The sequence below is a fragment of the Scyliorhinus torazame genome, chromosome 10 (assembly GCF_047496885.1).
Source record: "Scyliorhinus torazame isolate Kashiwa2021f chromosome 10, sScyTor2.1, whole genome shotgun sequence".
Taxonomy (NCBI): domain Eukaryota; kingdom Metazoa; phylum Chordata; class Chondrichthyes; order Carcharhiniformes; family Scyliorhinidae; genus Scyliorhinus; species Scyliorhinus torazame.
Genome location: NC_092716.1, coordinates 244,912,956 through 244,939,809, shown reverse-complemented (window position 1 = coordinate 244,939,809; position 26,854 = coordinate 244,912,956). Strand labels below are relative to the sequence as shown.

General features: G+C 43.0%; 1 protein-coding gene across 4 annotated transcripts in view; it reads left to right on the top strand.

Moving 5' to 3' along the window:
* Positions 1–26,854, top strand: part of ext2 (exostosin glycosyltransferase 2) — a 215,257-nt gene that overhangs the window by 30,386 nt on the left and 158,017 nt on the right. For all 4 annotated transcript variants that reach the window (XM_072466636.1, XM_072466637.1, XM_072466638.1 and 1 more), the window contains one exon: positions 24,857–24,973. In XM_072466636.1, the coding sequence (XP_072322737.1) occupies positions 24,857–24,973 (117 nt within the window). The remainder of the gene's footprint in view (positions 1–24,856; positions 24,974–26,854) is intronic.

Below are 26,854 nucleotides of genomic sequence, written 5' to 3'. Positions count from 1 at the left end.
AACCTCCTTCGTTCCAGTGAGAACAAACCGAGTTTATTCAACCGCTCCTCATAGCTAATGCCCTCCATACCAGGCAACATTCTGGTAAATCTCTTCTGCACCCTCTCTAAAGCCTCCACATCCTTCTGGTAGTGTGGTGACCAGAATTGAACACTATACTCCAAGTGTGGCCTAACTAAGGTTCTATACAGCTGCAACATGACTTGCCAATTCTTTTTCCTCCATGCCCCGGCCAATGAAGGCAAGCATGCCGTATGCCTTCTTGACTACCTTCTCCACCTGTGTTGCCCCTTTCAATGACCTGTGGACCTGTACTCCTAGATCTCTTTGACTTTCAATACTCTTGAGGGTTCTACCATTCACTGTATATTCCCTACCTGCATTAGACCTTCCAAAATGCATTACCTCACATTTGTCCGGATTAAACTCCATCTGCCATCTCTCCGCCCAAGTCTCCAGACAATCTAAATCCTGCTGTATCCTCCGACAGTCCTCATCGCTATCCGCAATTCCACCAACCTTTGTGTCGTCTGCAAACTTACTAATCAGACCAGTTACATTTTCCTCCAAATCATTTATATATACTGCAAAGAGCAAAGGTCCCAGCACTGATCCCTGTGGAACACCGCTGGTCACAGCCCTCCAATTAGAAAAGCATCCTTCCATTGCTACTCTCTGCCTTCTATGACCTAGCCAGTTCTGTATCCACCTTGCCAGCTCACCCCTGATCCCGTGTGACTTCACCTTTTGTACTAGTCTACCATGAGGGACCTTGTCAAAGGCCTTACTGAAGTCCATATAGACAACATCCACTGCCCTACCTGCATGAATCATCTTAGTGACCTCCTCGAAAAACTCTATCAAGTTAGTGAGACACGACCTCCCCTTCACAAAACCGTGCTGCCTCTCACTAATACGTCCATTTGCTTCCAAATGGGAGTAGATCCTGTCTCGAAGAATTCTCTCCAGTAATTTCCATACCACTGAAGTAAGGCTCACCGGCCTGTAGTTCCCGGGATTATCCTTGCTACCCTTAATGGGCTGCAAAGCATTTTCAGCCATCTTGTGGTCATGTAGCACAGTGGTTAGCATTGTTGTTTCACAGCGCTGGAGACCCGGGTTCGATTCCCAGCTTGGGTCACTGTGCGGAGTTCCCCCCGTGTCTGCGTGGGTTTCCTCCCACAAGTCCCGAAAGATGTGCTTGTTCGGTGAATTGGACATTCTGAATTCTCCCTCAGTATACCCGAACAGGCGCTGGCTGTAGAGTGGCGACGAGGAGATTTTCACAGTGACTGGTTGACACAGGAAATTGCGGCGATAATGTAAGCCTACTTGTGACACTAATAAAGATGATTATTATTTTATTTTTTTTATAACCGGTTAGATAATTTTACTTCAGATTGCTTAAATTTCTATAACAGAGAATTTGAGTTTTCTCATTAAACTTAGGTAGTTATTTAGAAATTTGAATTACCTTTCTGAATTGTCCGTTTGAGTGGATTGGCAAGAATCGGATTTCTGAAAGAGCAATGAGGTCAGTGACCAGAATATCTGTTTTTGCAATGTTGATTGAGGGACACGGGAAGCAATTTCCCAGCTGAATGACAACTGGATCCAGGTTTACCAGCTGACTGTAATATTGCCTCGTACATACGAGACGTTATCTGCCCCATTTCATGCATTGTGTACCTCTTCAGAATATTTAGTAGTATGCGATAGAAGTTTTATAGCAATTTTAATGGATAAACCTTTATTTTAATAAGGCCTTTCCATCATGTTCCTTCATGTTCCACAGTATCTGTATTGCATTTCAAAACTATAAAAATGTATTGCATTGCAACATTTTTCAGCCATTGCAAGCTGTTCCATGTGGTTCCTTTCAAAATTCAGTTTAAATATTACATGTCATTAAAAAACAGTATTTTTTTAATGTTACTATGCCTTAAATCTACAGTATATCATATACCTTGTATTTTTCCAAAATACTGCTATTTTTGAAATAGAGAATGATGGGTTGGTTTAGGTTTTGAAATACAATCTCAGGAATCTAGGCCAACACAGAATATTGCCAGGGAGTAAGGCCAACTGATCCATCTTTCTGTACCAAGTCCTTCAATTCTGTTTTGCTTTCTAAATCTTTACATCCGCTACCTCTGATTTTGTATTCACTACAAAGTATTTTTAATTCTATTCATGGCTGCAAAATGCTAATAATTTTTGTATTTCAATATTTTTCTTGGCCTTGAAGCGTTTTTGAACTGGACAAGTTTGAGGAAACTGATGAAAGCTGCAGTTCTGATCCAAACTGTCATGTTGCCTATACCAGAGTAGGGCTTATTTGCAGTTTCTTTCTTTTGCTCCATGCTCTTGCCAAGTAAGCAAAGAAACTAAGAGTGAGGCAGAGTGGATTCTGTTGCCAATGGGAACCTGAATTCTGCTGAAACAAAGACTGCTCATGGTCGCAGACGTTGGCGGATTCCATTGACCAAATCTCGATACTGACTGCCTAGTCATGGCCATGAATTTGAAACAGAAGTGGAACTAACCCTTCCGGTTAGTGTTCTTCTGAGGTTGCGTTCTGGAGTTGATTACGCGCAGATCTGATTCATTATGTGGGTACTTTGCTTACTTTTTCTGAAACACTTCTCTTTTCCCCCTTCAACCTCGCAATTTTTCACTCTTATCGTCTTCCTGGAAATCGACAGACGTGTAGGTGTCCCTTGCTATTCAATATTTTGAATTAGTAAAGAAATGTTAGCGAGCTAGAGTGCATAAAACAGTATGAGGCATTTCCATAATTTGGTTTTCTATTTTAATATTCAGTAAGTGAGACAAGGTTTTGGGACTTGGAATATTGTTTCACCTTCTGCACGTCTTTTGCATCAATTCTGCACTCTGAAATCTATTGTCCAATCTAACCATTGCTATCGAAAGTAAGACTATTTGACAAGTGCCCAGTAGTCAAGATAGTTTGCACTTGTAGATGTGCCTTTAATTAGCTGGCGTGAGATTATCCAAACTCATTTCATTTGTCATTTCAGAAGAAGTATTATTTTTGATAATATTGATCCAATCTAGCCCAGGACAATTTGCTAACAGTATTGTGCATTGTTCTTATTATTTCTCCTCCTGTCCCTGAAATATTTCTACTTTCTATTATGATATTTATATCTTTATTTTATGGTTACTGCAAATAATTCAACGAAGTCAGAATTTTTTCCTAGCCCAGCCTCGCTGTTTTGATGAATCACAGTGTCGTAGTTAGACTATCCCTAGATTATATAGGAGGGGCATTCCAAAAGAATATTGATTCTGGAAGGGTCCCTCGGGATTGGGAAACAGCAAATGTTAAACCTTCATTCAAGAAATGAGGAAGACACGAAGCAGGAAACTATAGGCCGGTTAGTCTTAACATCTGTCGTGGGGAAATTGCTGGAATCCATTTTTAAGAAGGTTATGGCAGGGTACTGAGGAAATCGTAATGTTATCAGATGGAGTCAGTAAGGTTTTATGAAAGGAAAATTATGTTTATCTAATTTATTGGCCATCTTTGAGAAAGTAACAAGCAAGATGGATAGAGGGGAACCTGTAGATGTGCGATACTTCAGTTTTGAAATGGTATTTTCTAAGGTGCCACATCAAAGGTTATTTATTACACTAGATAAGTGCACATGGTGTAGATTGTAACATATTTATCATGGACAAAGGAACTAACGAGTAGAGAGTAGGAATAAATGGGCCTTTTTTGGGTTGTTGCAAATATGTAACTATTGGAGTGGTACAGATACCAATGCTGGGCCCCCAACTATTTACAATCTCTATCAATGACTTGGATGAGGGAACAAATTGTACGATAGCCAAATTTGCAGATGACACAAAGACAGGTAAGAAAGTAAGCTGTTTAGAGGAGGTAAAGAGTCTCCAAAGGGATGTAGATAATTTAATTGATTGGGCAACAATTTGGCGTATGGAGTATAATGTGGGAAAATGTGAACTTATCCACGTTGGCAAGTTGAATTGAAAATGGGTAAGGCAAACAGAACCAGAACTCCCTGGATGACAAAAGAGATAGAAATTAAGATTGTTGCTAACTTTTGGTTGGTTCAATTGGCTCTGTTTTATAACCTTTGCTCTAGAGTCGCCAGGTATCTTTATGATACCGCCACGAGGTTCAAGTTCAAGTAATGATCAATAACTCAACACACCAATTAGTAAGATTCAAATCAAAGCACATTTATTATACACAGTAAATCACTACTCATGCATAAACTCTACTTTCTAAGCTATTTCTATCACTAACAGGCCAATACTTAGCTTCGGACTGGCCCACCAGGTATGGGGAACAAATGGCCTTTCGGTCAGGTCCTGAGTCTGCGGGATTCAAAAGCTGGTATGGACTGGTAGCTAGGAGCGCCTATCTCATAGCGAGTGTTGACTTGAGACTTACTTGCTTGGAGGCTGTTGGACAGTTCACTCTCAGGGGTTGCTTCGCGTTGCTGAGTGACCCTGTCAAGAAGGACGATTTGAACTTGGGGGCTTTGCTTTATAGTCCCCAGGGGCTTCCCGCCCTTCGGGGCGGACCCCGTACCTGGTCTCAAGTGATTGGACTTCGTTCCAATCACTTGGTTCGATTTCTCCAATGCTGGAGCTGTTCCCTGATCGTTGGGCGGTCTTTAAGTGTCCATTAACCTCTTTTGTGTTGGCTCCTGCTGGCGCCGAGGAGTCTGGCTTGGCTTTGTTTACCTTAAAATGTTTTGATTGTTCCCGGGGATCGCTCATTAATATGTAGCTGGCTGCTACATTACTATGCAGATGGCTGCTGGTTTCAGTGCTGTCTGGCTCCTTACAGGTCTTAATACACATGATTTCTGTATTTGCTAGTCTTTGCCTGTGTTGGCTGAATTTCCCTTCAGCCTTTGCGGTTCTCCATTTTAAGTCGGGAAGTGGCTAACTCGGGTGGCTACAAGATGAAGAGCAAGTGTGCTTATGATAGATGTCAGGTGGAAAATACAGTTGAGATCCAGGCTGCGGATAGAAGGTTCAGAGAGCAGGTGAGAAAACAAATAAGAGGAACAAAGAGGAAATATGAATAGCCTCCTTCTGCATTGTAAATTCTATTCAGTGGGAACAAGATAAATTACAAAGAATACGGTTTCAAAACATCAAAATCCAGAGAGTAACAATGCAAAATTAGGTTCAGTGAAGGCTAAAGAAAACTGAAGAGGAGGCGTTGTGAGTGGAAAGAAAATCACAAAGCTGCCAACAATCCTACAAAATTGAGGAAATATGAAGACAAGGACTTGAATTTTGTTTTTTTTTGTATTTACTTGAAGTGTGGATATAACTCGTCCTCAACGTGTAATTTGAGCACAAATATTCATAATGTCATAGAATCCAATGTCAAATAAATATTTGAAACAGTAAATTACCAAGCATGAAATATATATGGTTAGTCAATGTTAATTTTTAGTATTGTGTAATTAATAGTTACACAGAAAAATACTGGAGGTTGGTGAAATTTGTCCTTTGAGAGGGTGGAGGAACACATGAGGGGCCGTGGAAGCAAAAAGGTTGAAAACCATGGCCCTAACCGATAAAGGCACCTTCAAATTATAACTCAGAAAATTGCAGTTTCAATTCTAGGCTGTGCCACGTTTGCTGATCTCAACCAGTTGAGCAATTGGCCTCCGTATCATTTGCTTTGGGTATGGATGGAAAACCAGAGGGCCCCTACTTTTCGTTTTTCAGTGACCCATACTCGGAAGGCCATATGTCTGTGCATTGGGTGAGAGCCGATATTAGCGTGACTACGGTGATGTTTTCCATAGTTGAACAGCCTGTTGATAATCATTACCTGGGCTCAAATGAAATCTGGACTTTAATGTTGAAACACTCTGGATACCTTTTGAACTGCTTCCCAGGGTATAGCCCTTTTAAGGGCTTCTATAGGGATGGACTTGCATATGGAAGTTGTTCTTGATAGTTGAGTGTTGAGATATGCCCACTTGTTGCAAATAGTTAATAACTTGTTATGTTTTAAGTAACAGAAACTTATGGTGTTACAAATAGCCCCGCAGTTTTTAAGAACCAGTTCTTTTCTTTCCATCCCACTTTCCTAACTAACTGAGCTGTTCCACTGGTCACACTTCATATGAAGCTGAAAGAATAAATCCAACAGTAGGCTGCATTCAGCGCTTGAACCAGTTTCTTTGTTCAGCAAAAATCAAGGAAGGTGCTTTTCTGATAGCTGTGACATAACATTTCAGACTTATAATTAAAAAGAATATCAGCCCCAAACTTGCAAAATATCTTGATGACTCTTTTGCAAATACTAATATTCTGGTGACCAGCTGTTTGAAGTAATAAACGGCTGCCATCTTTGGTAGAACCCCTCAATTTCTCCCCTCACAGTGTACTTGACTTTCGCGAAGTATAAGAACTCCGTCAGATCTCCCAGCCACACTGAGGCACTGGGTGTAGAAGCTGAACTCCATCCTATTAGCACTCTCCTCCGAGAAATCAGCGAGGCGAAGGCCCCCGCACCCGTCTGCAGCTCCGGCAAGTCTGACACCCCAAACATGGCCCCTAAGGGACAGGGCTCCAGTTCAATTTTCAGAATCGCCAACACAGTGACAAAGAAGGAGACCCAGAACCACACGAGCTTAGAACACAACCAGAATGTGTGCACGTGGTTGACCGGACCCCTTCCACAAAGCTCACACTTGTCCTCCACTCCTCCTAAAAATCTACTCATCCTGAACCTAGTCAGATGTGCCCGATACGCTACTTTAAGATTTATTAAACCTAGCCTCGCACACGAGGAGTTGTGTTCACCCTCCGCAGAGCCTCACTCCACACCCCAACCTCCAACACCAGCCCCAACTCCTCCTCCCACTTGGCCTTAACCCACTACACCACACTGTATTCGGACATAATAATATTTGACTTTTTAAAGAAATAAAGATCTGTTTCTATTTTCTGCATTTACTCTTTTTAAGTTCAAGCCATGGATCTAGATCTTGCTGGCAATTTATTGCCCATTCCTCCTTGACCTTGGGACGGTAGTGGTGAGCCACTGTAGTCTGTATGCGATCCCCAGTGCTGTTGGGAGGGATTTTTAATTGCCCCGATGATGGAAAAGCAACTATCCATTTCCAAGTCACAATGTGCGATGAGGTGGTGAACTCTTGAGGCAGTAGTGTTCCCATGCACCTGATGCCCTTTTTGTTCTAGATGGCAGAGCTTGCAGGTTTGGGCGAAGTTGCTGCAGCGCATCTTGTAGTTGGTACACACTGCACACAAAGTGGGCAGTGGTGGAGGGAGTTAATGTTTACAGTCAGGGACGGAGTGCTCTGTCCTGGATCATTTTGAGTTTCTGGAGTGTTACTGGTGCTGAACTCCTCAAAGCTTCGCTAAAACCTTAACTGTAGAATTGTCAGTTCAACCAGATTTTACCTTAAGGAAAAGCTGACGCTGCTCAAAGTAGGGGAGAGAATTGGAAAGTGGAGTGGGGAGTGTGATAGGAGCTATTGTGGCAGAGACGAGAAATTATTTTTATAATGTCGATTGCAGACTCTCCTCTGACCCTGATTTGAATCTAGACTCTTCTATCGGGGAAGAATAGATTCTTCAGGCTAAATAGAAACTTGAAATAGGGCTAAATCGCTGGCTTTTAAAGCAGACCAAGGCAGGCCAGCAGCACGGTTCAATTCCCGTACCAGCCTCCCCGAACAGGCGCCGGAATGTGGCGACGAGGGGCTATTCACAGTAACTTCATTTGAAGCCTACTTGTGACAATAAGCGATTTTCATTTCATTTCAAATCACATTGAAATTATGGCCCAGATTCTGCTGTGACGGTAACTGTGAGGCTAATGGCACGTGCCACTATTTATGGACAAATGGTAAAGCAACTTCGGTGAGGAGTTGATGTGCGTTAAAAGCCAATAGTTTAACATTTCTATCCAAGGTGTGCAGCTTCTCCATTAGTACGAAAACGCCATCTCCTGATCTTCTTCAATATTGAAATGCCTAGAATGGAGTGAGGTTGCTGTATTTATGCGGTAGATACAAATTAAACACCACACAGAAAGTTAAGTCTTAGAATTGAAATAATGTGTCCTTTTAATGATTGGAGAAATGTTATCACCAATCAACCTTTCTGCCAGTGAAAATTAACTATTTTAAATGTGGAGTTTCATTCTTTCCGGTACATAATATTGGAGGTGGAGAGTTGTATATTTCTAAAAAGTTATATTGTTTCTCTCTATCTTAATGCTGTTAAGAAACTCAAATAATTGGTCGGGAACTCGTGTTCCCGATGAACTTTGGGCCTCCTATGCATACACCAGCCAGAAAATGGTTGCACATGCGCATTTCAGCTTTTTTCCTTTATTCAGGCTGGGGTCCTGGGCTCCTGCACAAGAAAATAAATTGAACGGTGTGAAAAAACAGGTCAATTGGCCTGATCTTGAGCACCAATACCAAATCGGTGTCCCAGGGAGCAGGCCACAATAGGGGCAACAGGAAGATTGTCCCAAACCAGGCAGAGGCTCCAGAAGGATGTCCCAGGTAAAGGACAAAGAGATATATCGGGAATAGGCCCTGTTAAGCTAAAAGAAAGAAGTCGAGAAATGGGCTCCTAAGTTGAAGAGAGAGCTACACTGAGCAGAATTGAAGTGAAGTCGACTTGAGAGGAGCCCTGAAGATCTGAGAATGCATGTGAACATTGGTGACACTGTGCTGCGGGCCTTTGGGGAAAAGTGACCCCTTTGAAGCAGTGTCGAAATTCAGGGAAAAGGAATCTCGGAAGGCGAGATTGAAATGCAGGAGGTGGATTCTTGTTGAAGCCGTCCAAGTGGGAATGACCTTGAGAGAGATTTCCAGGGCGCAACCTTCAAATTTGGAGACTTGAAACGCTCAGCAGAAAGATGACTTTTCAGTGAGATTGGTAACTCCACAATATGGCAAACGTCTGGGCATCCATGGAATTAGCTTTGGTCCCCTCTGTCATCTATTGTGTAGGTGTAGTGCGTCTGCGCACAGTTCACCTGTTAATTCACATGTGCCTCAGACTTACCCTGAATGGTATAGAGTATAAGGTCGATATTGTGAATTAATTGTTCTATCTTTCTGAACTTGTATAGTAAAGTTTATTTTTGTTTGTTCAAACCTGTGGAATCTTGTGGTCTTATTCACTTAATAAGCGTCGTGAATTTTAAACTTCATCTACTTTAAATAAAATGGCATTGCTCTTGAACTGGATCTCGCTCCTCTTCCCCACCCGGTATGACAAGGCATCATAACAATACAAACTTTCCTTCTTCCTCTATTTCTCTTTCTGTACCTAATTTGAGATTGAACTCCACGAACTATGGTGTATGTTTCTTTCTCCGTTCTTGTGACTTTATTTCACGATCTTTCAATCTGCTTGCCCCTGTTTACTCTGTTCCTGGTTGCCCAGTTTTGATAACAGCCATGGTATCAGCTTGTTCATTCAGCAACTTGCTCATAAAAACATAAACAGGCAAACAGCACATGCCATGAGGTGCACCGGCACGCCTGGGTTCATTGTTATATTCTGTGGTGCAGTGGAGATAATTCCTCTCTCTGTGCTTTAAAGGTATAAAAGGTATTGCCTAAAATGGTAACACTTTGCATATTGTCATAAAATGCCCAGAAAGCTGTAGTGCGTTCGTTTTATATTTGACTTAACTTAGGGGTAAACAGTGTACGCTTCAGTTGTTGAGAGGTTTTTTGTTCCATGGTTGAATTAAATCTTGATGAGTCCGAAAGTGACATCAAGCTAAAAGTAATTTTTCATTTTTTATTGGTTAAGAAACCTCTAACTTGGACATTAGTATCCTGTTGGCTCTTTAATGGGTTTGACTTATAAAGGTATAACCATTGGAAGTGCATCTTAACTGTAATTCTGCTTGACCAGATGTTCAGAGTGATCATTTTTCATTTTTTGGCTTGCGCTTTTATAATTAGATGCTCTGCTTTTACGTGGGGGTGCCAGACCCTGTTCGATGTGCAGGCATGGCATTTCCCTTTCATCTTTCACCACTTCATCACTGCCCCACATTGAAATTCAAGATGATAAATTTTGAGGTCTGGCAATCCTAGAGAAATGTACTATTTTGGCCATAAGCTCTGCAGATCTCTTCCTGTCACACATGTATTCCGTCATCGTGTAATTGAAGGTGACAGGATCAAGAGGAGGTAATTATACAATTGTGCTGTTGCTAATTTTGCTTGTGGAATAATTGACCTTCTGATTGTATGCCCACTACAGTTGTAGGTGTTCCTAAGCATTCAAAGTGTGTTTTGTTTTAAGGTTCCAAAGACATGATTTTGTAATCTTGTCAGGTTTTGACTCTCGTAAAATATGGACCCATGTGTTCCCATACACATTTTTCAGTGTCAGCACGACCTTTTTCTGGAGTTGAGAAGATTTTCTTTAATGATTATCCTTTCAGCAGAATTAGAACACAACAGTGCGTTTAATAGCATTCAGGGTTGCTATTGAATGTATAGTGTATATAGCATTTGGGTTCTGCATGAAAGTTGTGGCATTTTTCACTATGTATTGATACACCAAAAACAGGTCTGTAAGACATTTTCCATGCAACTGCATCTGTTAGTCATTTTCTTCCATAAAGATATGTGCATCTTCAGATGGTCATGCAGGGTAACATAAAAGGAATAACTTCAGTGTGTAATAACCACAATACCTATTAAATGGGTGAAAGATCAAGTGATGGCACTTTCAATTTAATTCAATTTCTTGTCTGTTTGAGTAATAGAGTAGTTTCATTCTCTTAAAAAGCAAAACAAATTGGTTTTAAAACGCTTCAGGAGCTTTGTGACGATTGTTTAAAGAAAATCCCGCGACCAATCACAGTTTTACATTCTATTTATTAAAGGCAGCACATCGTTAAGACACAAGATTACTACACAATTAGACATCAACTTGGGAAAAACCACAAACTGGGCAAGACAAGGGATGGGGGGGGATGGCGTGCAGTGAAGTTGACAGCTTTAGGCTCCTGCATGAGTCAGTGCCCTCGGGAGACGAGGGGACGTGAGGAGAAATGCGGCTGTCTGGCTACAGTTGTTGTTGTTCCTGTTTTTGCCACAAATAGAAGAATGCTGGTATATGTAAAGCAGGGTTTTTTTTTAATCCATGGGATCAAGGCAAATCAGTTGATATTTACATCCAGGTTTGAAAGAAGCATTTTTTTTAAAAGTGCTTTTCCTTGGAATAAAAATCCAAAATCAATTAACCATTTATCTGCTGATTATCCGGGGACTTAAAAATATAGTATTGACACAACATTTTCCCCAATTTATATTCTATCGTTTCCCATTGGGTGTTTTTTTTTTTTTTTTTCGTATTTCCAGAACTAATTTATTCATTTCCAGTGTTTACAATATGATATATTTGACATGAATAATCTCACTTGAGGCGCAAACAGTTAAAATGTGTCCTTTTAATTCCTGTGGCTTGATGCACAGGGAATTGTGCACACAGAGCAGATCAAATTCAGATTTCCACATTTTCAAGTGTGGGAAATGAATGCATAATGCAGCCATTTTTCACACAACGGTTTGGAATCCATTAAATTCACATTTTGGTACGCACTGTGATGAAGCAACCATAAATAAGAACAGTGAGCTACATTTGTACAGTATCAACACCAAATAATGCTGTGTGTACAATTGAAGGGGAAAGGGCCAATTTTCCAACAATCTGGGTATCTGATGGTTTTCTGTGTCTATTCGGAACCCTGGATATGCGTTATCCCTTCTTAGTTCCCAAATAACAGAGATTCCAGACTACTTTTTGGCAAAGTTACTTGAAACTTTATTTGTCAGCTTTTTAGTGTCTACTGGTAAACTCAATTTCAGTACAAAATTTTAGAAAGTTCCAACTAGCTCTGCAGCAAGCTGGTCAGACCGATTGTCTTTAGTAAATACAGTAGTTGAATTCAAAATACAACGTTTTATTTCTTGCTAATTTCTTCAAATCAAGATGCACAGTACAAAAACGATTGAGTGATTTAAAACAAAAGAAAATGGCGATTTTGCAAAGCAAGCAGAATAGGTTTTAGAAAAAAGGTTAGAGTGATTCCGGAAAAGAAGTGTTTTCTCATCCCGACAACTGACCTTTTAAGGAGATTACTATCTTAAAGTTTTGCCCTCTTTACAGCTGTGATTGACTTTAACTAATTTATAATTCACTCAATTCGACCAATTTGTCTGTCAATTTAAGAGATTAAATGATTTGGAGTAATTTTCCATAACATTGTCTGAGCGAAACACATTTCCCACCAGAACTTATCACCATGGACTGACTGGTCGTTACCATAGAAACTGAACTGGGACCTCAGCCCAGTTCTTTAACACAAAGGGACTTTCTGCTATTTGACCTTGCAGTCACTAGCAGTTTACACAACTTGCAAAATATGAACAATTTAAGTCTTATCTGATCAAGAAGGCATACGGCATGCTTGCCTCTATTGGCTGAGGCATTGAGTATAAAAATTGGCAAGTCATGTTGCAGCTGTATAGAACCTCAGTTAGGCCACACTTGGAGTATAGTGTTCAATTCTGGTCACCACACTACCAGAGGATGTGGAGGCTTTAGAGAGGGTGCAGAAGCGATTTACCAGGATGTTGCCTGGTATGGAGGGCATTAGCTACGAGGAGAGGTTGAATAAACTCGGTTTGTTCTCACTGGAACGACGGAAGGTGAAGGGCGACCTGATAGAGGTCTACAAAATTATGAGGGACATAGACAGAGTGGATAGTCAGAGACTTTTTCCCAGGGTAGAGGGGTCAATTACTAGGGGGCATAGATTTAAGGTACGAGGGGCAAGGTTTAGAGGAGATGTACGAGGCAAGTTTTTTTACACAGAGGGTAGTGGGTGCCTGGAACTCGCTGCCGGAGGAGGTGGTGGAAGCAGGGATGATAGTGACGTTTAGGAGGCATCTTGACAAATACATGAATAGGATGGGAATAGAGCTATCAATCTGTCAATCCTTTCCGTGTCCGGGCCGGGTGAGGTTTCCCGTGTTGGGTCAAATTAAGCTGCAGGCTCCACTCCTGGTGGTGCCCATCCGTCAATTCCTTTAAGTTTCAGCTTTGCAACCATACTCCCACCGGAACCCAAAGACTACGGACCCCGGAAGTGTAGAAGATTTTAGTTTAGTCGGGCAGCAAGGTCGGCGGAGGCGTGGAGGCCGAAGGGCCTGTTCCTGTGCTGTACTTTTCTTTGTTCTTTGAAAAGCATGCAAGTGTAGTTCGCAACTTTTATTGACTTTAAGAACTTGCATAGACTGGGTAGCACGGTGGTGCAGTGGTAGCACTGCAGTCTCACGGCGCCGAGGTCCCAGGGTCAATCCTGGCTCTGGGTCACTGTCCGTGTGGAGTTTGCACATTCTCCCCGTGTTTGCGTGGGTTTTGCCCCCACAACCCAAAGATGTGCAAGGTAGGTGGATTGAGCACGCTAAATTGCCCCTTAATTGGAAAAAATGAATTGGGTACTCAAAATTTATATTTAAAAAAAAAAAAGAACTTGCATAGACTGCTTGATTTTGCTGGTTAACTGCTTATTCTCGATAACTTCTGCCAGTAGATCAAGCAAGAGGATGTCTCTTACAGTAGGTTATAATAATCATCCTTCTGTCTTTGACCATTAACATTTTACAAACCATGCATTTCTGGGGAGTTCAAACATAGATTACATTGTGTCAATGAGGCATGGCCCTGTGTAAAGAGTTCCGAAAAAGAGTCATATTGGACTCGAAGCATTAACTCTGTTTATGTCTCCACAGCCACTGCCAGACCTGCTGAGTTTTTCCAGCACTTTCTGTTTTTGAACTCCCAATACCTTCTGTATTTTCCTTCTATTATTTCCCTGCATAATCTTAATTTTGGAAGAATTTTATTCCAGTTGGTTAACAAGTTAAAATATAATTTTATTATATAGAATCAATTAGCGCATATCAGCATTTAAGAGTTTGCTTACCTAGCACAATTTGTTTGCTTCTGCTGCCCCTTCCTCTACTGGTGGGCTGCTGTGAAATAAACTAACCTTTCCATAAGTTGATGTTATATAAAGAAAAAGTAAAGAAGGAAAATAGCAAATGAGTCAATCTGGGAAATACAGGTGACATATAAGGATGGATGGAGATGCTGAGTATGGTGGTAAAAATGAATAGTGAGAAGGAGAGGTGGTGCAGCATTTCAGTAGGATCACTATGGAGGAGGAAGCAGTACTGGGAGCATGCTGGAACACAAAAGTTCAAAAGATATTGGGCCCTACATTCCTACGGTGCTATTGGAGTGGGCGGTTTGGGGGTGGGGTGATGGTGTTCATGAACAAATAGTAAAGACTCTGACTACAATCTTTTAAACATACTTGCATGTGAAGTATGCCAGAGGCCTGGCGATTTGCCAGTGTGGTACCGCCATATTCAATGGGGGAAAAAGGGATAAATTGGGTAACAAGGACCATTCAGCGTAATGTCAATAAACTTCCAGAGGTCATAATACAGCATAATATTATTACTTGCCTCGAAAAATATTGCTTAACTAAGGGCAACTAGCGTATATTTCTGAAAGGTAAGTAAGTCATGCTTGACAATTTTAATAAAGGTCTTGAAGGAAATAACAAGCCATATATAGCAATATGATTAAAGTTGAATGTTTTTGATCATAATCTTTATCGTCACAAATAGGCTTACAACACTGCAATGAAGTTACTGTGAAAAGCCCCTAGTCGTCACGCCTGTTCAGGTACACAGAGGGAGAATTCAGAATGTTCAAATTACTTAACAGCACATCTTTCGGGACTTGTGGGAGGAAACCGGAGCATCCGGAGGAAACCCATGCAGACACGGGGAGAACGTGCAGACTCCGCACAGACAGTGACCCAAGCCGGGAATGGAACCTGGGACCCTGGCGCTGTGAAGCAACAGTGATAACCACTGTGCTACCGTGCCGCCCAGTATGGTAATTCAGGAAAAGTGAATTTGAGTCAGTAACGCGATCATATGATCACTGAGGAACTAAAGGAGGTTAGAATTTTTTTCTATTGCTTTATAGGGGGATGGTCAGGCCTTGGACATGGGGTGAAATTGGTCATTTGTGGGGGGGCAGAAAATAGGGCATTGCGATTTGACGGCCTAGAAAACCAGGCAGGTAAAAATGACTACCAGTTCGCTGCCAGTGCATTGTGCAATCACCCTAATTTTACCATGCACTGTGCTCCCAGAAGCATTGGTGGAAGCAGAGCCTGTCATAGATTTTAAAAGGAAAGTGGATTAAAATTTGAAGAAGAAACATTTCAAAAGGTTTGTGAGAAAGGACCATTGCTGACCCTAAGTGGATCTGTCTTTCTGAGAACTAGCACAGGCTTGATGGATTGAATGTCCTTTTTCGGTACCATAAACCTCTACAGTTGTGTGGTAAGAGGAATTGCAGGATGTGTTTTTTTAATATCTTTTTCTTAGGAATGTCCAAATTTCCTACTGACAAACTTCTAACGGATTTTTAAGCAAGCTCACAAAATACTCTTTTTAAGAAATTGATGTCCAACAATGCTTCAAAAGTCCCTAAACACAAACTAGCTGAAGCCAGTTCTGAAATTTAATTTAAAAGGCTAAACAATCATATTCTCTCATTACTGGCCAAATAAATATTCATAGTAGTTCAGGAAGCTTGGACAGGGTTCCTTCGCACAATTTGTTTTGATAACCTTGTGCACCTACTACTTGATAAAATTAGCTTATATCCTTAAGAAGGCATGTGGAACAGATTCCTGTTATTACTTTTTGGCTTTATGTAAAGTTTTCATTCTGCAATTGTACCCTGTATTGGGAATTGTATAACTGGATTATTCTGAAGTTACTATTGGTCCTCTCTTTGAGGAAAGGATGCAGGTCTTTGAATGACTCATAGTTAGTGGTAAGGCAAGGACTAGTTGAAACCTACAAGAGTAGCCTTTTGTTCTATTTATATACACTATGGTGTTTTTAAACTATTGCTACACAGTTCTTAGTACTGGATGCAAGACATGGCCGATGCCAAGAGAAGTTGCTTGATCTGACCTAGGGGATTCATCTCCTGCCAATTTTAGGGTTTTTTAGGATGATGCAGGTGACCATTTTAATTCCTTAGCACACTGAGACTTTAGTAAACCTGAAAAAATACAGCTAAAACACTTGAGCCTTTTGGTGAGCAGATTTTTGAATGCTGAAGAATGCATTTCTCTTGAATGGCTCCTGTAGGCTGGGTGGTCACGTGGACTCTGCGATGACGTGGGTACGTAAGGGTCATGTGTTGGTAACATGAAAGTTCTCCACAGAGATGGGCAGAGACACAGCATACAAGAGCTGCTCAGACTATTCAATAAACTGTTGTTCTAAGTTCTTGGTCGGCAGTCATTGGAGCCCAGCACTTCTACATGGGTGTCAGGAGATGTCAGAATAGCACAGGGACTTCGCCACATTGACCTGCATTATGCACAACTGGGCAAAGTTCGAAAAAGAGTGGCATACCTGCTGTGGTGCCGGTCCATCAGACAAATCCAAGAAGGTACGGGCATACACTTCACTAAACCTGGCGGGCCCCAAGGCTGTCGAGAAATTTAAATCCTTTGTTTTCCATATGGAGAAGGAGAAAGAGGACCTCGAGGTATTGTCAAAGAAGTATGAACATATTTGCTTGCTAGTAAAGAGCATCATACTCAATAGCTGACCATAATACCGGCAACCAAAATTTTGACGAATCGATTCAGTCTTACACTGCGACTCTAAAAATCTTAGCATTTGGCACCCTCACCGACAAGCTCATCAGGGATCGGATTGTGTGTGGGGTCCATAGTGATCTTGTCCACAAGCCACTTCTTCGCAAGAAAGATCATCAGCATCTGGATGTTGAATGAACAGAAAAAAGCACAAGGAGCTAAGGTGGGAAACAGACGTTTTCAGGATACAGGGCTGCAGCATGGTAGTACAAGTGGATAGCACTGTGGCTTCACCGCGCCAGGGTCCCAGGTTCGATTCCCCGCTGGGCCACTGTCTGTGCGGAGTCTGCACGTTCTCCCCATGTCTGCGTGGGTTTCCTCTGGGTGCTCCGGTTTCCTCCCACAGTTCAAAGAGTGCAGGTTAGGTGGATTGGTCATGATAAATTGCCCTTAGTGACCAAAATGGTTAGGGGTTATTGGGTTACGGGGATAGGGTGGAAGTGCGGGCTTAAGTGGGTTGGTGCAGACTCAATGGGCTGAATGACCTCCTTCTGCACTGTATGCTCTATTTTCTATGTTGCACTGCCCCAACTTCAGCGTCCATCACTCTCGGAATAGACCTGCACATTTGGCTTTTGGTAACGCTGCAACAAATTAGGCAAAACAGAGCTATTTTGTGAAAGACTGCAGATCTAAACCACAGCAGCCTTCCTGTGCCACCAGCCACATGGCACCCGGCCACTCCTCCGGGGTTTAGAGCACCAACAAAGTAAACAAATTGCAGCTCAATCAGTGCAACCAAACTATTGAGCCTCCAATTACACTCTACTGCGAGATTGTCAACACCGTCACAGAGCAGGATGAGATTTCCACCACATTGCCTGCAGGAAAGCAAAACTAAAAGTAACGATTGACACTAGAGAAAAGTGAAACGTACTGCGCAGGCAAATGTTGCAAGAACTAGACCCATCTGCAGCACCAGATCCTAATACCCAGGAGGACCTTGTGGTGTATGGCGGACAAACCATTGGCATGGAACATGTGGCCAGTTTCCATTTCACACAGAGCAGCCTTAAGTTTCACATTTTTGACCAGAGCATAAGGCCACTGCTGGGTCTGAGGGACAGCATCAGACTGGGGCTGATCCACCTTGATCCAGATGTATAAGCTGTGCAGCACCAGGCCCCAGAAATGATAGAGTACAAAGACTTATTCAACTGCGATGTCATCGGGAAGCTACCTATACTGTACCACCCACATGGAGCCAGATGATTGGGTATCACCAACAGTCTGTGCTCCAAGAAGAGTACACTTAGCTATGGAGCAGAAGATAGTTGGTGAGCTGCATTGGATGACGATACTGGGTGTCATACTCCCATAGACGAGGCCACAGAGTGGGTTTCAGCAGTGGTCGCCGCAGTAAAGAAAGGTGGCACAGTCAGGATATGCATTGACCCAGTCCACTTAAACAAGATGCTGCTCAGACTTCATGACCCTGGGAAGATGGTGGAACAGGTGACAGCTGACATGCCCAACGCCAAGGTACTCCGCATTTTGGATGCAAAATGCAGGTTCTGGCAAATCCCGTTGAATGACGAATCCTTGAAACTTACTACATTCACATCTTCGGTACCATATACTGTTTTCTCCACATGCTGCCATTGGAAATTCCATAGGACGAGGTCATCCAATGCTGCAAGGAGCAACTCTTTGCAGGCCAACCCTACAAAATCCGAGTTTGGGATCATACGATGCAAGAACACTATCTTCATTTAGTCCTCAACAGAATTAGGACCATACAGTTAAAGCTCAACCCTGTTAAATACAGACTCAAAGTCAACCAGGTTCCCTACTTGGGTCACTAACCCATAGCTAATGGTGTGAAGCCAGATCCAGATGTCCATGTCTATGTGACAGATGTCCAATCCCATGGACAAGCACACTTTACAGCGATCCCTTCGTTTGACAAATGATCTTTCCAAGTTGATTCCTTGCTACAGTGAAATCGCTGGACCCCTTTGTCAGCTTGTCCACCACGATGTTGAATGGTGTTGGCAGGAGCACCACACAGCTGTGTTCACCAGACTCAAACAGGCACAATCAGTCCCACCGGTGCAGCAATACTTTGACGTTCGAGCAACTGTACATCTATCGTAGATGCTTCCCAGCATGGACCTGGCGCAGTCTACACCTTTATTAGTAATAATCTTTATTAGTGTCACAAGTAGATTTACAGTAACACTGCAACTAAGTTACTGTGAAAATCCCCCAGTCGCCACACTCCGGCACCCATTCGGGTACACTGAGGGAGAATTCAGAATGTCTAGTTCACCTAACAGCACGTCTTTCGGGACTTGTGGGAGGAAACCGGAGCACCCAGAGGAAACCCACGCAGACACGAGGAGAACGTGCAGACTCTGCACAGACAGTGACGAATCGTAGACCAATAACCTTTGCATCAAGGGTCCTCGTGACACAAACACGTTATGCCCAGGTGGAGAAGGAGCTTCTCACTCGTGTTTTCGTCTGTCAGAAATTACATGACTTGATTTTTGGTCATACTGTAAGTGTTAAAACAGATCATCAGTCACTCATAACTATCCTAAAAAAGCCTCTTTGTGCTGCATCTTCATGGCTGCCCTGCAGCCAAACAGCTACGTGGTAGCCTTGGACGCTGCTCATTACATACAAAACCAGTGTCACCTACTGCAGATATGAGAATTAGAACCAGCACCAGCAACCACCATAGTAACTGGGACAATCTACATAGTTTGAATATGCATTTAATGCCATGATTCTTTTGGTTCGTTTTCGAGCATCTGGAGGTATATCCACCAGTTGAGCACATTGTTCAAGTATAGGTTGTAAACATGCCGCTATATTTTAATTGCATTCTCTACTTAAGATATTGGCAGGATAAACCGTAAAACCCTAACCCTCCCAGCGTGACCTTGACTTCAGTGCATGAACATGTGATGCCCAAGTAGTCGGTATGATTTGCCCCTGTCATAATTGATCAGATTATTTCATAGTTAAAAGTTCCTTCTAGTTGTAGCACTGGTCTTTCAATGTTTTACAAACAAATGAAATGGATGCCCAAATTGCTGATTTCACCGAAATGTGTCTCAATTAACCACCTAAATAAGTATTTTGAAGGATAGAAGTTTCTTCTAAACCTGGAAAGTGCGATAGTGAATTCACTTTTTAAGGTGGACATAAGTGGGACAGAAGTACTTATGGTTACTAAGGAGCGATGGAGCACGAGTGAGAGGAAGCAAGCACATGTTGATAACTGAGACGGACCCAGAGCCACCTTGTGCATGGGTGGTTTTGTGTAAACTCTATTCAGGCATTGTTGCAGAGATGCCACATCCAGGGCAAGATCTGGGGACACTGGTTCAAATCCCACCACGGCTGATTGTGACATTTGAATTCAATAAAAATCTGGAATTAAAAGTTGAATGATGGCCATGAAACCATTGTTGATTGTTGTAAAAAAAAAAAAACTATCTGGTTCACTAATGTACTTTAATGAAGGAGATTTGCCTGATCTGGCCTACATGTGATTCCCAATCCACAGCAATGATAGATGACTCAGATGGGATGGGAAATACATGCTGGCCCAGCCAATGATGCGCCCACCCTGTAAATACATTTTTAAAAAGTCTATTCCCTAAGCTTCCCATTTCACACCCTCTTCTTGCACCTAGACCCTTACTGCTTTCATTTAAAAACTTGCCACAGTCGCCCAGCAAATGTATCAAATTCTCTTTGTGATTGGGAATGAAGGGGATCAAAATGAATCTCATTTAAAAGGAGGAAAATTGCAAAAAGAACTCAACTGTTGTAAACATCTTGCTTTGAATTGCTGGAAATATTCTGATTTGTGTATGAGCTCTTTAGTTGCACATAATTTACGTATCAATATTAGGAAGACCAAATTACGTGATCCAGGATGTTGCTGTACTGCCATTGACACTGATGCTGGAGGTTGTTGACTGTTTCACATACCTAGGCTGCATAATCACCAGCAATCTGTGACTTACTGCAGCTGTTATGGCCAAGCGGAGGAAGAGTCTGAGTGAGAGCACCAAATACGAGCCATCGAGCCTGGATCCTCAGTGCTATTCCTCTACATTGGTGAGATCTGAACAACATGTGCTTGGCAGGAGAAAAGGCTGAACAGTTTCCATTTTCGCTGTCTCCGACCTATCATCGGTATTTCTTAGCAAAACAGTGTAGGGTCATGAACTCAGAGGCTGGAGTGTGCATACACTTACGGCTAATCCAACAATGTCTACACTGGGTCAGCCACCTTCAAAGGATGGCTAGTGGCCATATACACAAAGACTCTTTGTATGGTGAACTGGTCACTGAGTCCCGACCTTGTGGGCATGCATACCTCCACCGCAAGGACACCCAAGAGAGTGATGAAGATGGCAGATATTGACACTGACATGACAACTGGGAGACAGATGCTGACAGCCATGACCGTTGGAGGCTAACGCATTGGAAGAGGCGAACTGAAAGGAAAAATTGAACTGGCCGAGAACAGGGCCCAGCTCTGTGCAAGGAATGAGGAGTTTTTTAGTGCTCCCCCTCCCTCCCCAAAGTACTCTGGGCTATCTCACCTTCACTTTACATTCAGGTGCCTGTTGCCCTGGGCCTTACTCCAATTCCCACCCCTGGCGTCACAATCTGATCCTCATCATTACAGGGAGCAAGGGGACAGCTAACCAGTTCCAGACTCTGAGGAATAATGAGCTACACAAGCACTGGTACCTAGAGGCAGTCAAATGTTGGCGAGCTCAGGAAACTTTGGGACTGGTATGTGGCTTGTGGAGCTGGGAATTGGGTTCCTTGGAGATTGACAATCTGGGGGCTACTCAGTCAAAAATGCGGGGCCCTCGGGAGTCAGGATTTGAGGGGAGAGGGAGATGGGGGTGTGGGGGGAGGTGGAGACTGGATGCCTTACCCTGTACAGGCTGCCAATGTAGCAGACCCCAGGATTGAGCCATTCCTCCCTTAGTGCAAAAGGATCTGGGAGGGCAATGAAGTTGGAAACCCAACAAATCGAAAATGAACTGAATTCCATCCTAATGGCAGGCTTCAGAATTGGGCATAACCCCACGTGATAAAAAGAGAAACACTGCAGGAGATGCAGCCAATCCTGAGACTTTTGTCTTATTACATTTACTGTACACGTGATATCCATTTTTGAAATGTTCACCTGAAAATAAAGGACACCTGATGTGAGTACTTTTATTCCTATTTTACAGGTTTTCCTGTACCAGAAATTGGAATAGGTTAGAGTTATAAGTGATATAACAGCAGAAAGTTTTGGGAAAACTCAGCCAGTTTAGAAAGTGAAAAAGAATGAATGTTTCGAGTCTTGTATGACTCTTTAGAGAGATTTTCAGCACTTTCTGTTTTTATTTCAAATATCCAGCATTTACAGTATATTTACCAATAAATCTCGAAAGAGTGTTGTCGGGTTCTGTTTTGCTATTGCTGTGCTAACCATTTTAACACTACCGCAACAGCTTATATTTATAGAAACATAGAAAATACGAGCAGGAGTAGGCCATTCGGCCCTTCAAGCCTACTCCACCATTCATTATCATCATGGCTGATCATCCAACTCAGTAACCTGTTCACGCTTTCTCTCCCTACCCTTTGATTCCTTTGGCCCCAAGAGCTACATCTAATTCCTTCTTGAAAACATACAATATTTTAGCCTCAACTGCTTTCTGTGGTAGCAAATTCCACAAGATTACTACTCTCTGGGTGAAGAAAGTTCTCCTAATTTCAGTCCTAAACCACATATTCTATAATCCTAACCAACTCAATCTCTCATCAGTCCTGCCATCCCAGGAATCAGTCTGGTAAACCTTTGCTGCACTCCCTCTATAGCAAGGACATCCTTCCTCAGATAAGGAGACCAAAACTGTACACAATATTCCAGCTGTGTTCTCATCAAGGCCCTGTATAATTGCAGCAAGACATCCCTGCTCCTGAACTCGAATCCTTTCGCAATGAAGGCCAGCATACCATTTGCCTTCTTTATTGCCTGCTGCACCTGCATGCTTATTTTCAGAGACTAGTATACAAGGCCTTGTGGCACATTCTCCCCTCTCAATCTATAGCCATCCAGATAATAATTTGCCTTCCTGTTTTTGCTACCAAAGTGCTTAAACTTCATTTATCCACATTATACTGCATTTGCCTACTCGTTCAACTTGGCCAAATCACACTGAAACATCTCTGCATTCTCCTCACAGCCCACCCTCCCACCCATCATTGTGTTATCGGCAAATTTGTAGATATTACATGTAGTTTCCTCATCTAAATCAATAATATATATTGTGAATAGCTGGGTCCTAAAACAGATCCCTGCAGTACCCCACTCATCACTGCCTGCCATTTGGAAAAAGACCCGTTTATTCCTATTATTTATGAAGCATCTTTTAAGGTTACAAAAGCTCCTGCGGCACTTCACAGGGACATTATAAAACAAAATATAATACTGAACCACATAAATAGATGATGAGAAAATTAAAATGAAGGCATTGCTTAACTGGGTGCAAGTATAAGTCAGAGGTAACGAGTGAATGGGATTTGGTTAGGATTATAACAAGGACGCACAGCAGAATTTTGGATGACTTCAGGTTGACAGAGGATAGAGCTTGGAGACTCAGCTGCCTACGAGTGCATTGGAGTAGTCATATATCGAGGTTAGAAATGCTGTTTTCGGCAGCAGACTACTCGAGGCAGGAACAGTCTGGTTATGTTATGTAGGTAGAAATGGGTGGTCTTCGTGACGAGTGTGGATATGTGTTTTACAGCTCATCCCGGAGATCAAAATTTGACATTCAGGTTGCAGTAAGTATGACTCAGCCTCATTCTAGTTGCCAGGAAGAGGGAACCAAGTTTGTGACAGTGGTTTCATCTTCCCAATATTTAATTGGTGAAAATTCCAAAGCAGGCATGGAGCTATGACGAGGATTTATTTTCCAAGAGCAATTCCAGATGTTTGACTACATTCTGCCACCATTTTATGGACTAGGCCTTCTTTGCATTGAGCTGGTGGTTTGCAGCCAGAAGCATCCCCCACTGCATAGCCTGCTGGATCCGCTCAGCACATTCTTACAGTCTATTAAAATGAGAGACCTCCGTGTTTACAAACACTGTGGAGAGAAAGCAGGCAATCACAAGCCTCCTGCTGATGCATGGTCAAAGGCACTGTTGCTATTTTACTTGTTAGCAGAACACCAACCAATTGCATTTACAATTGTGATTAGGACCAAAGTTTTCAAGGATTTTATACTATATTCACTTATGTGGTGAAATGTATGACATTTAGACAGAACTTGTTGCATGCACCCCAATAGCCATGATTGTTATTGCTTCCTGCATTGTAAAAAAAAATCCTTCATCAAAATCGTTTGGAAGCTTGTTCTGAATGGTTACAATTCTGTAAGTGGAAGATGCTATACTGCAGTCAGAATCTTTAAGCCAAATGTAATGTAAATTCCAACAGCCATGTTTATGCTGAACAATATTGTTTTATTTCCCAGTTCGTAGAGACTGAGAACTGTGCTTGTGGCATAAAATTAACGTGGTGATGTTGGTTCTTTCCTGCAATGAATTGAGAAATTGATGGATATTATCCATCTACTTTATTATGAATAAGTAATTAAATCCAGCATTTGACCATCTAGTCAGCAGATTGCTGCACAAAGATAACCCCAGTCCTACCGTTCGGGATAAATATGCGCGACCTGGGATGAGTGAGGGGAAATTTTAGCATAAGCTGCAAAATACGAAGCAGTAATTTTAGATTCCTGACAAATAGTTGGACATTTTTCTTTGGAAACAATGTTCCTAATGTTGAGTCGTTTTCTTTAAAACTGCTTTTGCTTGGTATCTTGTTATCAAAAATGCGCACTCTGACTGCGGTTTTACCTCGTCTGATCCTCTTCCTTTTTCTCTGTCATGTTTAGGATCTGCCCTGTATTATTTGAGACAATTCTATACCCAATAGGTTTTAGGGATCGAAGTTGCAGATAATATTTGTAATTTTGTTTTCTTCTTTTCAAGAGCCCTCCTTGCAGGTGGAGGCTTCTCTACATGGACCTATCGACAGGGTTATGATGTTAGCATTCCGGTTTTTAGTCCATTGTCAACAGATGTCAATCTGCCTGAGAAGCTACCTGGGTAAGACTCACCAACTTCATTAGTGTAGCTTAGGCTGCATTTATTATTAATTGCTAACAACCATATTAAATTGTTACGTTTCTTTTTGGATAAGAATTTGTAAGGTTGAAACTGGAATGAATTGCTTATAAGATTCCAAATGTACTGCATTAATATTATGGTAGTTAAGTTTTCATAGGGGACTTCCGGGTGCGGCCATGCAGAGCTAGGTCGCATATTCGGTAGCTCCCGCTTGGAACGGACTTTTGAGCTCTTTTGCCCAACCGAAGGGCCCCCACGACATTTGTTTGACATTTCCTGGTGTGGCAAGAGGACTGCAACACTCCCCTGATGGTGTCCCCCAGGAGTGTTGTGTCTTTTGGCTGCCAGGCCCGGCAGAAGCAGTGGGAGATTTGGCTGCAACAGGATAAACAGGGCCCCCTTCAGCATGCATGCCGAGGAAGGGCAAGCTTAAAGCTGAAAACTGACCTGAGGACCTTTATCAAAAATGAATTCTAACAGCAGAGGGAACAACTGTGAAAAGATCTCACCAGGGCCACTGAAGAAGCGGGGACGAGCTTCCGGTGGCGGCCATGGAGGAGTAGGTCACGCATTCGGCAGCTCCCGTCTGGAACGGACACTTAGACCTTTTTCAGGAGTTTCCACGGACATTTTGGGGCAGATTGGTGAAGCGAACACTGCCAAAAGTATTCCCTCTCGAGACTTTTGGGCTCTTTTCAGGGCCCCCAAGGGCACTTTTTCGACGTTTCCCGGTGTGGGAAGGAGTTAATAGTTCCCCGTCAGTATATGGCTTTAACTAGGAGCGGGGTGACAAAAAAGGTGGTGGTGGAGCAGAAGAAGGGAGGGAAGAAGGACAAAATGGCGGCGGGCGGAGACCAGGCAGCGTGGAGGCAGTGGGCGGAGGAGCAACAGGAGGGTATCCAGCGCTGCCTCGAAGAGATTAAAAAGGACCTGCTAGAGCCGATGAAGGCTTCTATTGATAAGCTGCTGGAGACACTGACGGCCCAGGGGATGGCGATCCGAGAGGCTCAACAAAAGATCTCTGACAATGAGGACGAGATCTCAGCCCTGGCGGTAAAGGTGGAGGCGCACGAGGCGCTCCACAAGAAATGGCATGAGCGGTTCGAGGAGATGGAGAATCGGTCGAGGCAGAAGAATCTGCGGATTCTGGGCCTCCCGGAGGGGCTGGAGGGGCCGGACGTGGGGGCCTATGTGGTCACCATGTTAAACTCGCTGATGGGAGCGGGGTCCTTCCAGGGGCCCCTGGAGCTGGAAGGGGCCCATAGAGTGTTGGCGAGGAGGCCCAAGGCTAACGAGCCTCCGCGGGCGGTGCTGGTGCGGTTCCATCGGTTCGTCGATCGGGAGTGTGTGCTCAGGTGGGCCAAGAAGGAGAGGAGCTGCAGGTGGGAGAACGCGGAGGTTCGGATATATCAGGACTGGAGTGCGGAGGTGGCGAAGAGGAGGGCCGGGTACAATCGAGCGAAGGCAGTGCTGCACAGGAAGGGGGTGAAGTTTGGCATGTTGCAGCCGGCGCGATTGTGGGTTACCTACAAGGACCGGCACCATTATTTTGAGTCTCCGGTGGAGGCGTGGGCCTTTGTTCAGGCTGAGAAGCTGGACACAGACTGAGGGTCGGGATGGGCGATTGGGGACTGCGGTGGATATGTTATGCCTATTTTTGGTGTGGGGGGGGGGGGGGGTCTTTGCATTGTTTTGGGTTTCTTTTTCTCTGTGTTTTTCTCTTTCGGGTTGGGGAGGGTGGATGGGGCTGGTTGGGCACTGTTTTGGTTGGTGGCGGGGCCTGGTAGGTGGAGAGCGCGGGATTTCGTTCCCGTGCCGAAGACTGGGGGGGGTGGGACCGGGACCGGGAAGTGAGGATTG